Source organism: Drosophila montana, unplaced genomic scaffold (assembly GCF_035044405.1).
Source record: "Drosophila montana isolate Dmon_TW-CO22-7 unplaced genomic scaffold, ASM3504440v1 contig_402_1, whole genome shotgun sequence".
Classification (NCBI taxonomy): Eukaryota; Metazoa; Arthropoda; class Insecta; order Diptera; family Drosophilidae; genus Drosophila; species Drosophila montana.
The window spans coordinates 5,335,458-5,350,224 of record NW_026998739.1 but is presented as its reverse complement, the minus strand read 5'-3'; the positions used below and the strand labels follow the sequence as shown (position 1 = coordinate 5,350,224).

Below are 14,767 nucleotides of genomic sequence, written 5' to 3'. Positions count from 1 at the left end.
ATTATTTTTCTGAAATATGTTATTGTAAACTAAGAACATAACAATTAAAATTGAATGCAAGCTTACAATATTTATATGATTGAATTTAGAACAAAGGAGTAAACATAATATACATTTATATATCTTTTGCCCACGGTGCGGCATTGGCAGCTGTGCTCTTCAGTTGTTGTTTTAGCTAAGGGAAGCTGCTCCAGGCGCCTTTGGTCTGCTTGTGCATTAGCGCGAGTGAGATGACAATTGAGACTGTTGTGTTGTTCGGCACAAACGGTTAAAATTCAAATAACAATTCAAAGTAAAAACGACGTTAGGCAAACCGGTAAATGACGCTTTTAGGGTAAAACGAATGCCAGGAGAGAAGAGAGTTGAGCTGATGAGCATACTTTTTGACAGCTTAGACAAATATTCCATAGCTCAATTGAGGCTTTTTTTGTACCTTTTATTGCTGTTGTTATGAACTCATCCACTTAGATTTATTACGAAATGGAGCAAAAAACTCAAAAGACAGTACACATCTGTATGTATGTACGAGTGAGTAGGAGAATTGAGCGACTTTTTCGCTAGCTTATCTGTGAATGCAGCAATGTTAACCTTAAAGCAATAAATCAAGAAATAGCAAAGTGCACATAGTTGACTCGAGATAACTGTTACTTCTATGGTTTATGGCTGTACATACTTATTGACAGTGCAAGTGCACTGAACCCAAAAGCACTGAGACTTAATAAGCTGAGACCCACGCTGAAACAAAAATTAAACAAAGTGCCAGCGAAATTTTCCACCTACACGCCCAACACTCAATTAATTTACCTTTCTTCTTTCTCATTAGACCAAGAGGTCAACACAGTTGAAATTTACTACATGTACATGTATATATAGAGTCTATTTGTATGTATGCGTGCAAGTAGCATGTATGTATGTAAGATGTGTAACAAATCAAATTGAGATCACATAAAAGTGAAATTTGATCGAACTGCTGTAAAACTTGAAACTGCGCATACGCAGCAGGGCGTGGCGGGGCGGGGCGGTAGCTTAAACACGTTTAGGTGCGTAGACAGACGTTATCAGTGGGGCGCCAAAAAACAAATTGCGCGACAATTTTCATTTTCACTTGACGGTCATAAAAATAAAACATGCGATCAATTCGAATTTGCATTTCTTTTTCTTTTTTCATCATTTATTAATTGGCGCCGCCGGAGCAAACGCGACTGAGCGGGTGAGAAGAACCGAGAGGGAAGCTTAAGCGCTGTTTTGTTTCCCCCGCTCAGACGCCGTTTTACCTTTTGCGGTTGAACAAAAGCAGAAAGCAAAGCGCCGCTTGAAACAAAGATGCTGCCCGCGGCTGATTCACAATGAAACAAAAACAACAACTGCAGTAGCAGCAGCAACAACAACAAAGAATGGGAGGCAATAAAAACCGTAATTGACATACAATGTGCGCTGGTGGCATTAAAAATTGCCACCCGAGATCAGCGGCTGCTGCGCCTTATTTGGCAGTGGCTCAAGGCAAAGCTGTTTTTTTATACCCAGCGAGTCCATCCGGGTTTATAACGCGACCCCAAGTCAACGAAACTCTGCGCCGAAGTCCTTTTGGATTATCATAAAACAAAAAAATGACAAAAAATTCATAAATACTTATAAATTCATTAAGGTAGATAAACTCAGTGGATTCGCATTGGAAGCGCAGTGTTTAGAAAGAGGGAAAGATAGACAGATTGGAATTTACAGTTAGAGAGAGCAAGAAAGAGAACACAAATATGCAGACGATGTAGGCTGTAAGTTCGATTGCAATCAAGAGAGGGGAAGGGGAAGCTGCGAGTTGTTGGCGATAATAATTCTGTTTAAAATATTTATTAGTCATTATAAATAAAAATTATTAAAATAATGATAATAAAAGCTATTATTATAATAAAATATAATGAAATAATAATAGTATTTATAATAAAATATAAATATATACTAAATTTATATCTATATAAATATATATATATATATATATAAATATTTATAGATAATTACTTGTATTTTTGTATGTGAATAAGTCATTGATATTGATTTCTCAGCTACATTTTGGGCATGAAAATTTTCGATAATTTGTTTTTTCTTGCGTCAATTGCGAACAGTGCGGATTCCAGTACACAAAATGTTCCCTTATTAAAGCAAAATGATTCTGCGACATGTCCTGCCAGCCCGCCGTCCGCCTCACATCATCCATATTAACCTTTATAAAATCAATTGTGCGTGCTTTCAATTGGTTGGCATTGTATAAATCAGCGAACACCAATGTTTCGGCGGCATTTTCAATGCTCAGAGTGGCAACTAGAGACTTCTCACACATGGCCTTGAGTTTAGGGAGAGAATATTTCTGACTTGCCACCAGTAGGTCCCTGGACATCTTATCCAAATTGGGCGCGTGGTCAGTGTAAATGAATCGTAGCATTTCGGTTTGGACCTCCGGATCCATGTCGTCTATGGTCACAACACCCCTTTGATTTTCTTCCGTTGCACTGCTGAACATGGCCTCGAAAACCGGGCTGCGAGCTGTTAAAACAATTTTCGTTTAGTTAACGGGTCATCTTATTAAATGGCCAACATGAGATCCGGCTTACCAGCAAGTATATTCTTGTGTGCATATATTTCCATTCCTTTGGTTACGATCTTAACATCACTGAATTTCGGATTGTTAAAGAGCTTACCGAAATTGTCCGATATTTTGGAATCGGGCACATCGATGGTCTGCGTTCGGCCACTGGTGCTGACCGTATCCGTCGGCAATATAATCTCACAGAATATGCTCAGCTTGTCGTTCGGCAGGTAATTGTTGGTCTTATCCAAAAGTTTATAGCAATTAATGAATGTATTGAAAGTTACAATTGCCTGATGACTCATCGTGAACATTCTTCTTTGTTCCGTTTCCTCGTGACTCATTATAGAACATCTGACTATAGTTTTTTCTGTCGAACCATCCCATTCAACTAAATTTAGGGTCAACGTCAAATATTCTCTGCCCCTGAATTCCTTATCGTTGACCGTAAGCTCGAGATACCATTTTAGTTTATTACTTTGGTCAACGGGAAAAACGCACGATATCCATTTATTTTCACCTTCCCGTGTCACGCTAAAGTTCTCTATATTCCAAGTATGCGTAATTTTCGAAAATTTGGTTTGCAAATTGGTCCAATCGTCCGAATGGACTTCACTCATTCGGCTTCTTTTCACTGCAGACATTAGTCTCCTGGTCGGCGAATATTCAAGTATCTATGGAAAAGGTTTTCACTAGTATTTTATTTAATGCTTGATTTTATGTACTTCACACAGATCGCTCTGCTTATTAGTAGAGCTGGAAAACAATCGATGGGACAATCGATTATAGAGATTTTCTTGGTATTTTGCGAACTATCGATGAGTTTTTTGGAACCAATGTTTTCCAAGCTCTAACACTTTCTGAACAAAAGAGAGCGATAAGTTATAGCACTAACCATACAACGCATTGTTATAATTTTCATTTTTAAATTATTGATACTGTCGATGTTTTGCTTAAAAGCAATCGAAAACATAGAAGATCTCAGATATCGATGTTTTCCCAGCTCTAGTTTACGTCATTGTTGCCTGCTCTTTATACATTTATGCGCTATTGTGATCGCATTTGGCAAGTAAGAGGAAGAGCTTTGCAGTGACTGGCAGCAGCTATAAGAAGCAGAATGCTGCATAGAAATTCCAATTTGTTAGCAGTGCAAGCCTTGACGACATTTTAATGAACTAAGTAAATCAGTTATAAATTATTAACATTAAATTTGTTAAAATATATGTAAAAATACATAAATATAAAAATTATATATATCTCCTTTAGATATGTGAGAGTATTAAATATTCGGCACTTTGAAGTATTGGATAGTAGCATGTCAAACAAAAGTCGATTTATTTCAATATATCAAAAAATAATAACTAAAAAATCTTTATAAAAACAAGAGAATTTCCAGGTCTATTCATTCAAATCTTTTGAAAACTCTATATATGTACTATATACTATACTATTTTTATAAAGCGTTTGTTTTAGTTTATAATACTGTCAGATTGTGAGTGGTTTTCCAAGAAGTATTCGTGTTTTCTATACGCGAGTACATTTGTATTGAATTTTGATTTCTCACCCACAGTTTTAGTATGAACATTTACGATAATTTGATCTTTCGTTCGTTGTTGCGGAAAGTTCGCATTCTAAAAATTTGCCTGTATTACAGCAAGATGATTCTGCGACATGTAACGCCAGCCCTCCGTCCGCCTCACATTATCCATATTAACCTTTATAAAATCAATTGTGCGTGCTTTCAACTGGTTGGCATTGTATAAATCAGCTAACACCAATGTTTCGGCGGCATTTTCAATGCTCAGAGTGGCAACCAGAGACTTCTCACACATGGCCTTGAGTTTCTCGAAAAAATATTTCTCACTTGCCGCCAGTAGATCACTGGCCATCATTTCCAAATTGGGCGCGTGGTCAGTGTAAATGAAACGTAGCATTTCGATTTGGACCTCCGGATCCATGTCGTCTATGGTCACAACACCCCTTTGATTTTCTTCCGTTGCACTGCTGAACATGGCCTCGAAAACCGGGCTGCGAGCTGTTAAAACAATTTTCGTTTAGTTAACGGGTCATCTTATTAAATGGCCAACATGAGATCCGGCTTACCAGCAAGTATATTCTTGTGTGCATATATTTCCATTCCTTTGGTTACGATCTTAACATCACTGAATTTCGGATTGTTAAAGAGCTTACCGAAACTTTCCGATATTTTGAAATCGGGCACATTAATGGTCTGCGTTCGGCTACAGGTGCAGACCGTATCTGTCAGCAGTAAAATCTCACAGAATATGCTCAGCTTATCGTTCGGCAGGTAATTGTTGGTCTTATCGAAGAGTTCACAGCAATAGATGAATGCATTGAAATTTACAATGGGCTGTTCACTCATCGTGAACGTTCTTCTTTGTTCCGTTTCCACGTGACTCATTATGGAACATCTGACTATAGTTTTTTCTGTCGAGTCATCCCATTCAACTAAGTTTAGGGTCAACGTCAAATATTCTCTGCCCCTGAATTCCTTATCGTTGACCGTAAGCTCGAGATACCATTTTAGTTTATTACTTTGGTCAACGGGAAAAACGCACGATTTCCATTTATTATCGCGTTCAAATACCACGCTAAAGTCCTCTATACTCCAAGTATGCGTAAACTTCACAGTTTTTGTTCCAGTATTGGTCGAATCGTCCGAATTGTGCCGATCGTCCAAATGGAAATCAGGCACTCGTATTCTGTTCATGACAAACATTCTCCTCATGTGCGAATCCATATTTTATTAAATGCTTGATTTTATGTGCATCACGCATTGCACATCGCAAACTACGTCATTGCTGCCGGCTCTTTATACTTTTATGCGCTATTGTGATCGCATTTGGCTAGCAAGAGGAAGAACTTTGCAGTGACTGGCAGCAGCTATAAGAAGCAGAATTCTGCGTAGAAATTGCACTATGTTAACGGTGAAAGCCTTGCCGACATTTAAATTAACTGCGTTATATATGATTAACATTTCTGTTAAACTGGCTGCTTTTACATTTTCATTTTAAATTGTAAAAATATAGCTATATATAGCTACTTTAGATATATACTACTACTATATATATAGCTACTTTAGATATATACTACTACTATATATATAGCTACTTTAGATATGTAAGAGTATTAAATATTCGGCACTTTAAAGTATTGGATATTAGCAGGTCAAACAAAAGTTGATTTATTTTAATATATGTATAAAAAATAATAATTAAAAAATCATAATAAAAACAAGAGAACAGAGCAGAATATCCAAATCTGTTCATTCAAGTCATTTGAAAACTCCATATATATATTTATGATATATATCGTATATATGTACATATATATATGTATATATACATTTTTCCTATTTCTTATATTGTAAGTTTGTTAGTGGTTTTCCAAGAAGTAATCGTGTTTTATATACTTGAATATGTTTTTAACAAGATTTCTAGAATTAAGGTGTATTAGTGACAAGACTTTAGAAAAATTTAGAAACTCACAGATCAAGCCAAATAAGTTTTCTGTTGTGGGCTACTGTGCCTGGTTAAAAGGATTATTCCAGTTGTTTCCAATGGGAGCATGCATCTCCTCGACGCCATCAAGAACTGAATCCAGCTGTGTCAAAATCGAGTTCCAATCGTTGCCGGGCATCTGATCAGTCGAGTTAGCTGAATTAAATTGTTGCGCTGAGCCGCAGGCTTGATCAATTGGAAATCTGTTGAAGTTGAGATTCAGGCATATGCTGCCAAAGCAGTAGGATATGTAGCCGCCGCAGGCGCCAAGCTTGCGCATGGAATCGTCATCTATGGCCATGGACAGGTGCAGAATATGATCATTGACAGCTCTGCGCATTATTCTCCACTGTCTGGTTTTAATGGGATTTTGTGCGTTTATTAATGCCAGCACTTTGTCGTCTGGCAGCTGCGCACTATTTGGAAAGTAGCCATCGATCAGATTTCTTGGAATGTGCCTTTCCTCCAGCAGCTCTATGTTCAATCCGCTCTCGTTCCGTATATGAGCGAAATTGTGCCGCACCCAGTCGGCCGTCATTCGGTTGGCGCAGACGAGCAGCAGCCACTCGGACTGCGGCGCACAGTCCTCGAATTGTGGGAACACATTCGGCGTTCTGTGGCTGACGGTCACCTCCAGTATCACCTGCTGCAGCCTGGCCATGTGCTCGGCCGTGAGTGGAGGCGATCTGTTGGTCGCTATGAAGGCCAGTTTGATTTGACTGCAGCATCTCGTTGACGGCGGCTTCTTAGCTTCCTTTGCCTCTGCTTTAGCCTTTGCTTTCCTCTCTGCTTTCTTCTCAGCTTTCTTCCTAGCTTTCTTCTTTGCTTTCCTTGTCGCTTTGAGTTCGGCTGACTGAGAACGCTTTTGCTTCGGCTGTGCCTTAGCCGCCGCACCGGACCGTCCATTGGTAATGGCTGCTTTGATGCGTTGCTTCTCCTGTTTTGTCAGTTTCGCCAAATCTACTTTGGTGTCTTCCTGGGCCGGCGTTTGCGTCTCTCCTGCATGTTCAAGTTTCGGCGGCTTTGCGTATAAATCGAAATCCTTGACTTCCTTTTTGATACTGCTGGCATCCAAGAAATGCTGCGACATTTTATAAATTCTATTTCTGGTTGAGTTTTAATTTAAACATAAGTAATTATTCAATTTCTATATACAATTTGAAAGCGTGCTCATGCACTATTGTGACTGCATTTGGCAAGTAAGAGGAAGAGGTTAACAGTGACTGGCAGAAGCTATAAGAACCAGAATTCTGCATAGAAATTGAAATTCGTTAACAGTTCAAGGCTTGGTGAAATTTAAATTGACTACAGATTATAAATTATTAACATTTGTTTGAAACTGACACTGCCGACTGCTTTGGCTATTTCATTTTAAATTTTTTTACTGTTTTTGTAGAGCTTTGATTTGGATATATAAAATATTCGAATAAATTACATATTTTTCAAATTAAACAACTTAAAAATTATCTTAAATTAAAAAAAAACATCCCTTAAGCTGCACTAACAAATTACAAAAAAAGTGTAGCATTTTGTTCATGATTAAAGACAACATAAATAATAATATTTATAAATTATAATATTAAAAATATTTATATTGTCTTTGGTATTACAGCATATACCATACGAAATGGAAAAACATGCATTGCACTTATTTATATATAAACTATATATAAGCTAATTATTAGATTCAATTCCTAATTGTATCAATAATACTTTGCACTATTTAAAAACTACCATTTGCCTTTAGTAAAACTAGTTTTTCTATGGGGTAATCGGCGGGATCAGATCTTCTTAAATATCTGTTAATATGCACAAGCGATAAGACGCGTTCAACTGGCGCTGATGAAGTTAAAGGCGTATTATACTTTAGCGCCAAGTCATGGAGTAGAGGATACTTTTCCAGTATCTCAAATGTTGTGCCCGTATCCCGCAGGTAGCTATGAAATTGTGCCTCAACATCATCCATAAGTTTTGTTGCAGCCGGCAACGGCGACGGCTGCGACATGTCCAAATCGCTCGTCTCACAGCCATCATCTGGGGATAATAATTGAAAGGTTTAATATGGGATAATCATAATCAAGCTTATGTGAATCTACCAGTTTCATCAAATTCATAGAAATCGTCTTTTTCCTTTGGGTAAGCTGATTCCATTGCACTTTGATAAGCATTCTCTGTAGCTTTGGCATGCCGCACTGCCTCGGCAATAACTATTTTATGTATGTCGTCAGCGCTGCGATCTTGGGACGAGACTTTGGCTAGGGCATTGAACCAACGCATTTTAACGCTTGGACATAGAACTGATGCTATAATTGCATTATTCGCATCCTCAGCGAGGCGAAGATATTTCGCAAAACGTTCCTTTAATTTTAGCTGCAGCTCAAGCGCCACAATTTTCAGATCGATAAGCTCTGAGGAATCCGACACCCTTTTTAGCTTAACGCAAAGGGATGTCAAGGCGGGTATGAGACAGCCATAAAACAAATTGTTATCCATCCGCAAAAACTCAATGGTCGATGCAATGGGACACATTAGTATTCGATATTCCTCCAGATATTGTATATCGCTTGCCGAGAAGCACGAATTGTGCAAAGACAGTTTGCTGCAGAGTTCAGCCAGTTTTTCCTTATGTGACAATATGCAGCAAATGGCATCATATATGGAATTCCAGCGAGTTATGGTGGGAATAATTAAAGCTTCGCCTAATACTGCTGCGATAGTCTCTGCTGACTTGGAGCAATCGCATTTACGCCACAACGAACTGCATTTCGCAAAAATCTAAAAGAATCTACAATTAAACAAATATGTTTGCTGGCACTAAATATTTACATTACCCTTGTATGTCGCTCCTTCAGGGCCCTATCCATGGAGAGGAGATGCACAAAATCTGTAGATGCTAGAACATTTAGCGTATGGCTTGCACATCGAATATGATTTGGTAAAACATTGCACGTTAATTCTATTGAGTTCGCATTAGCCTCGCAATCGCTTTCATACTCATGCACATATTCATTTTTTATATCTTTGCTATTGATGCCGAATTCTTGAAAGGCTCTTGAGAAATCTGAAAAATTGTGCGTTACTGTGGCCACAATCTTCAGATTATTGAGCTCGTAATCGTTGTTAATGCTGCTTATCACTTCCAATATCTGAGCATAATCACCCGAGAATCTTTTGCAGGCTAAAGCAACTGAATTCCTTTGGTACTTGTGGTCCAGCCAGTGGCAGGTATAGCCGAAATAGCTGCAGTCTCTAGTTGGCCAGATATCGGCGGATGTGCATACATATTTTTTTGTGGCAATCACATTTTTAATGCTGTTGACAATCTGCGCAAAGCGCGCATCCAGACGCATTTCCAGTTTGGAGCGACTAACGAGCCGCAAATTGGTGCCCTTAAACAAATTACGAAAACTATCCGTTTCGACAATTGACAGAGGCGAAGCCGTGTCTATTATATAGCACATGACTCTATGATCGAACGATTCGGTTTCTTGTGCTTCTGGCGGTTCGGTAATGCCGCTCTGCTTGGCTCCTATGAATGCAGCATGGATTTCCGTATGCTTCAGACGCAAATGCTTTATGAAATTTGAGGTAACTGTCACGAAGCCTTTGATGCGACTGTGACACGCGTTGCAGGTAGCACTTATTGCACCCGGTTTGGCACTGGACTCCTGCACCTAAAAGCATTTATATAATACGTTAGAGTAGAGTAATATGTTTTATATTTTACCATGCTCACCCTCTCGATGTTGCCAAAAAATCGAAATATTTCTGGCAATTTCATCTGTTTCTTACGTTTTGCTGACACATTTTCCGCACTCCTCTTGCCAAGGCGCTGCATGGGAGTAAATTTTCGTTTTCGAACTGAATCATGCGGGTCCATATCATATTCGGATATATACTGAAGGAGTAAAACAATAAGCAATTATATTCGAATGGCTGCAGTAGCAATAATTAATGGTAATTATAATAATGAGGCACAGCAGATAGAAAAAAAAACTGTTAGCTTAATTAGAATTTGTGAGAGTATATATTGAATAAAAGTATGGATAATGAAGTTAAGTAATTGCTAGCAGACTAATTACTTTTACCAAGGCCCAAGCAAATGTGAGCTTTTAATCATTTGAGAGGTACAAAATATAAACAATTAATTCGAAACGTCCCACAGAGAACAGAAGCACGTACATACCTCCGTTTCCTCAGAGCCAGTGTCTAGCTGTTCCCTTGGCGCTTGCCAATTGGCCATTGCCTCGCTGCTCTGCCAGACTACGTCCGGATGTTCCTGCTCAATCTTAATGCCAACCTTTGATGGGCTGCTCTGCGCCAGTTGCCAGTTTAATTGCTCGGTTGCAAATTCTCTGGTTGCATTGCAGTCCAGAGCTTCTATCTTGATGCTGCTCACATCCGTCATTTTGCCGATGTTTAACATTGTTGTTAGCTCTTATTGTTGCTTAAACATACATGTTTCACAATGCACGCAAACGTATTTAAAAAATGTTTTAAAATATTAATCAAGCACTCAGTTAATAACAATTATGTGCTGTTGTCAACGGCATGCCAACTTGCGCTAAATGATGTATTGATGGGAATGAGCGCAGTGAATGGCAAAAGGTGTAAGAAGAAGAGCCGTTTACAATGCGCGCCATTATAGAAATTCAAATTGCGTAACAATGCAGCGAGAATAAAACTGTGATGCGAACTATTTTGATAGCAATTCATGCCGAATGCAATTGTTTGTACTATAGATATATATGTATATATATTAAATACAAAATTAATGGTAAAGCTTTATTTTGTATACATTTTTTATCGTGTTCCATAGGCCAGGGAAATTTCATTTATGAAATTTTAAAAATTTCTTAACATCGTGGCCAAATAGTTAAGGAGCCAAGTTTAAAAATATCGTGCTGTCAACAGCTTTCGGCGCAATGCAGTTGCTTTTACCAGCTACTATTAGGTTTCCAGCTAAATTGCGTATACCCTGTGTAGCTGCAATGGATGCGGGTATGGAAAGTATAAAAAATGCCAGCTTTGATAAATAGGGAAAATTCGTTTGGTTTTGCTGCCACCAGGTCATGACATCAAAATATCGGTCATATTCCTCTATATGGCTTGAGTAACGCTCAATTTCATAGTTAACCCAATCATCAAGTGAAAGCTTGGGCGTATGGATTAGGTGAGAGAAGAAAAACTTGAAATCAGTATATTTATCTTCGGGGTTAGAGGAGTCTATTGATTGCATCGAAGTATTTGAATTGTCTTCGTTTAAATCTCTCGATTTCCAGGCATTCGTATTATCTTCTTTAATATCATTCAAATTGGAATCTATTGTTTGAGTCTCCGTATCAGACTTTTCTTTTTTTATATTATTTGAGCTTAGGCTGAGACGCTCTAAAATTTCTTTTCGGCAAAATGCTTTTGCCCCTTCGTGCTTGTCCTCTATGTATTCCTTTGCGGGTGGATATAAAAAATTAGCGACTCGGTGATAGACACTCAACTTCGAAGTCCACACACTTAAGTTACTTAAAATATTTTGTTTAAACTCAGCAATTGCCGCAATATCATTCGGATCTACTGTACAAAGTACTTTCAATTTGTTTATCGATGGCAGGACAAAGCACAGCGAAGGATAACTGGCGTCCTGTAATTTATGCGATATTGTATCGAAATCTTGGTATAATCTGAGTAGGGACTGAATTGTGCTTATATTAATATCACCAAGTAGAGCATCTTGATTTGAGTCCGCAAGTATCTTTGTTATTTTTAACCAATGCTCTGTTATAAATTTGAACATAACAAAATTTGAATTCCAACGTGTCGTGCACGGACTTCTCAATATTGATGGTAAATTATGATAGCTATTCGAATTTTTAAAATATTTTACCAGCTTTTTACAATTTTGAATTATCCCCTTCAGTTCGCTTGAGGCATCTTCCGCGAGCTCCAAAACATTTGAAAGCAATTCGCTGGAACAATTTATGCGTGTCAAATTAGACAAAGGTTTCCTTTTCTCGTCTTCATTCTCAGTTACAAATATCAGTTTATCAAGATCCTTGATGCCGAATTCGGCCAACATATTTTTTAATTTACTGAGAATGATTTCGTCGTTTTTTCGACCCAAGTCCATGGACTTAATACCGAGTGCAATGTTTTGCAGCCTGTTGTCTTTTTGAAAGTGAAGACTAGCACATAGAAAATTACGCTTTACATACATATCTGTCCACATGTCCATGGTGACGGAGGCTTCAATTCTGTTGTCAATTCTCTGCTCCAAATATGCTTTCATCTCTGTTTTTTTCATTTGCGCCGTTTTGTTCAGCTGGCGTGAAATGGTTCCCGCTTCGGGTAGCAAATCATCTATTTTTATATTCTCACCGTATTTTGCGCCGATTTGTACAAGAAACTTGGCCAGCTTATGAAAACCAGCACCTTCTATAATGCTATAGGGACGGCAGTCAGCAATTATCCACTGAGCGCAAGCCTCAAGAGCTGCTTTCTTATCCTCTATTGTTATGGGCTTATGGTCCTCCACGCCGACATAGAAACATCTATGCCGATTCAGATTTGATGTATGTTTGCCATCATATTTAAAGAGTCGATTGCATTTACGGCAACACAGATAACCATCCAGAATGGTGCCATCGGATTTGCGTACATCTGCAAATAGATCCCAAACAGGGCTTCTGCCCATGCGCTTGGGTAGGAGCACGTATGTTCCGTTTCGTATTTTCTCCGAAATATCGTTTGGCGTTTCCATTCTGGAAAACAAAAGGGAAAATCATAATTATAATAAGCAAATATTATTATAAATATAAGCACTTATCAATTTATACATACTTTTACACATAAACTTATTATATATACCTATTAGATTTGTATGCTCATCTGTCTAAAAACTAAATATATACAAATTATTATAACAATACATTTAAAATTGGCAATAATGTACAAATTTATTAAAAGCTTACACATAATTAAAAGAAGAATACTAACTAAGGACAATAAAAATATGCTATTTCTTAAAACATTTGATCGCCTCCAGCTTTTTCAATTCGATTTCCTCCATTCTTTTGAAATGCTGTAGCATTACGTTCGTCTGCTCGGCCATGTTGGAGCGTATTGCGTCCAAGCTATCGGCAACGCGCGTCATTAATGCATTTTGCGCAGTACAGAGCTCCTCCAGATTTTCCGTGTGCCGATTGCGTTTGCGGTTCTTGTCCGTAGCATCTTCATCCAAATCTGCGGATTGATCACATTTCGCTTTGTCAGCGTTATCTTTGATTGATTTCTTGGGCAGGTCCATGGATGTGCTGTTATTTCGCTCATAGACGTCGACAATTTCATAGGAATCGCACAACTGGGCCAGCGTGTCGCCCGTGGGCTGCAAGCTAGGTGCACCGCTAAAGGAATAACGACGCTCGGGCCTTGCACTTGGCATGTCGTCGTGCTCGCTGGGATAACCAAAGGATTTGCCGCATCTAACTACTTCCACCTTATCGTAGAAGCCGCACAATTGAGCAATTGTCTCCTCGGCGGGCGTTAGGACCACATGCTGGGTACCGCCTCCAATGCCAGCTGAGTCCTTTTTAATGTGCAATAGCTTCTTTTTAATGGATATCTTCCAGTCCGACCAGACCTGTAAATAATGTATGCATTAATTTATGAGACATCTCGAAATCCAGAAAGTATCTATATTCAGGATATGTTATCTGCTTCTATGGGAATTTGTATCTCAGCTGATAAGCTTTCTGTTGCAGTCAGTCGGAATCGGCCGGATCAGAGTACTATATCATACAGCTGCCATAGGAACAATCGGTCGAAAATTAAGTTCTGGTATGATGAATTTTATAGTTCGTCATGATATCTTGACCTAATCCTGCATTCACTTCCTCCTTAAGCCAAATCTTTCTAAGATCGTATTTCGGTTGAAAAATGAGTTTTAATACGGAAAAAGTTTGGTTTTTTTCTAGATATCTTCACCAAATTCGACAAGGGTATTTAATTTTCGGCCTGTCCAAGATATGTGCTTCTTTCATTTGTATTTGTTTTGATTTGCCTTAATACCTTTTTCCAGGAAGATACATTTTTGAATGGCGGTCCCTCGGCGTTCAAATCCACTGAAAGACTGCACCATTTTGCATCGACGACAAAGCGTTCGCCTTTGAAGAGTCCTTTGGCAATGTCCGGATGTTTTGTCATGAATGCGATGAGTATATTGCCCTGCTCTCGGTTTTTGTGTGTGCGCCTGAAAAAAAACTGAGTGTAGTTAGTAAATGAGACCGTGAAATTGACATTTAACTTACATTTTTGATAGTTAGTTTTTTTTGTATTTATATCAATTGTGCCATTGGCAGTGTTGCACATTGCCAAAAGCAAATACTTTATTTTATTTAGATATTATTTTTATTTTTTAGCAGGGCACAGTGTTTGTTTGTTTACACAACCAATTTATTTACATAAAATAACACAACTCTACATTAAAGATAGACAGATCGACATGTTTACATTATATTGCATCAATTTTGTTGTTGCCAATTTAGTCACGGCGTTATACAGCACTGTGCGCACAAATTATTATCCTGATGCCACCCCCAAAACAATTCAAAGGCGGCACCGAATTTACGTGTGCCACACATTTTTTCTTGAAAATATATGTACGCAAATCAATATT

At 38.3% G+C, this 14,767-nt stretch overlaps 4 protein-coding genes across 6 annotated transcripts; all 4 read right to left on the bottom strand.

Moving 5' to 3' along the window:
* Positions 1–1,829: 1,829 nt before the first annotated feature.
* On the bottom strand, positions 1,830–3,304 carry LOC135439100 (protein roadkill-like). The gene is made up of 2 exons (XM_064697726.1): positions 2,604–3,304; positions 1,830–2,535 (listed from the first exon to the last, which is right to left on the bottom strand). The coding sequence occupies exons 1-2, from the start codon at positions 3,220–3,222 to the stop codon at positions 2,054–2,056; spliced, it is 1,101 nt and encodes a 366-aa protein (XP_064553796.1). The 5' UTR covers positions 3,223–3,304; the 3' UTR covers positions 1,830–2,053.
* Positions 3,305–4,131: 827 nt separating this feature from the next.
* On the bottom strand, positions 4,132–5,347 carry LOC135439132 (protein roadkill-like). The gene is made up of 2 exons (XM_064697764.1): positions 4,682–5,347; positions 4,132–4,613 (listed from the first exon to the last, which is right to left on the bottom strand). Exons 1-2 carry the CDS (start codon positions 5,337–5,339, stop codon positions 4,210–4,212), a joined length of 1,062 nt encoding a protein of 353 aa, XP_064553834.1. The 5' UTR covers positions 5,340–5,347; the 3' UTR covers positions 4,132–4,209.
* A 29-nt stretch (positions 5,348–5,376) lies between these two features.
* On the bottom strand, positions 5,377–7,455 carry LOC135439131 (uncharacterized). Of its 3 annotated transcripts, none has more exons than XM_064697762.1 (3): positions 7,276–7,455; positions 6,088–7,205; positions 5,377–5,499 (listed from the first exon to the last, which is right to left on the bottom strand). In XM_064697762.1, the coding sequence occupies exons 1-2, from the start codon at positions 7,353–7,355 to the stop codon at positions 6,119–6,121; spliced, it is 1,167 nt and encodes a 388-aa protein (XP_064553832.1). In that variant the 5' UTR covers positions 7,356–7,455; the 3' UTR covers positions 5,377–5,499; positions 6,088–6,118. The 3 variants fall into 3 exon arrangements, with proteins under 3 accessions (XP_064553832.1, XP_064553831.1, XP_064553833.1); XM_064697761.1 differs by lacking the exon at positions 5,377–5,499 and adding an exon at positions 5,982–6,035 and having other exon boundaries at positions 7,276–7,454; XM_064697763.1 differs by lacking the exon at positions 5,377–5,499 and adding an exon at positions 5,982–6,035 and having other exon boundaries at positions 6,088–7,452.
* Positions 7,456–7,639: 184 nt separating this feature from the next.
* Positions 7,640–10,737, bottom strand: pre-mod(mdg4)-E. The gene is made up of 5 exons (XM_064697760.1): positions 10,286–10,737; positions 9,836–9,997; positions 8,931–9,773; positions 8,196–8,874; positions 7,640–8,133 (listed from the first exon to the last, which is right to left on the bottom strand). Exons 1-5 carry the CDS (start codon positions 10,523–10,525, stop codon positions 7,823–7,825), a joined length of 2,235 nt encoding a protein of 744 aa, XP_064553830.1. The 5' UTR covers positions 10,526–10,737; the 3' UTR covers positions 7,640–7,822.
* Between the last annotated feature and the right edge of the window lie 4,030 nt (positions 10,738–14,767).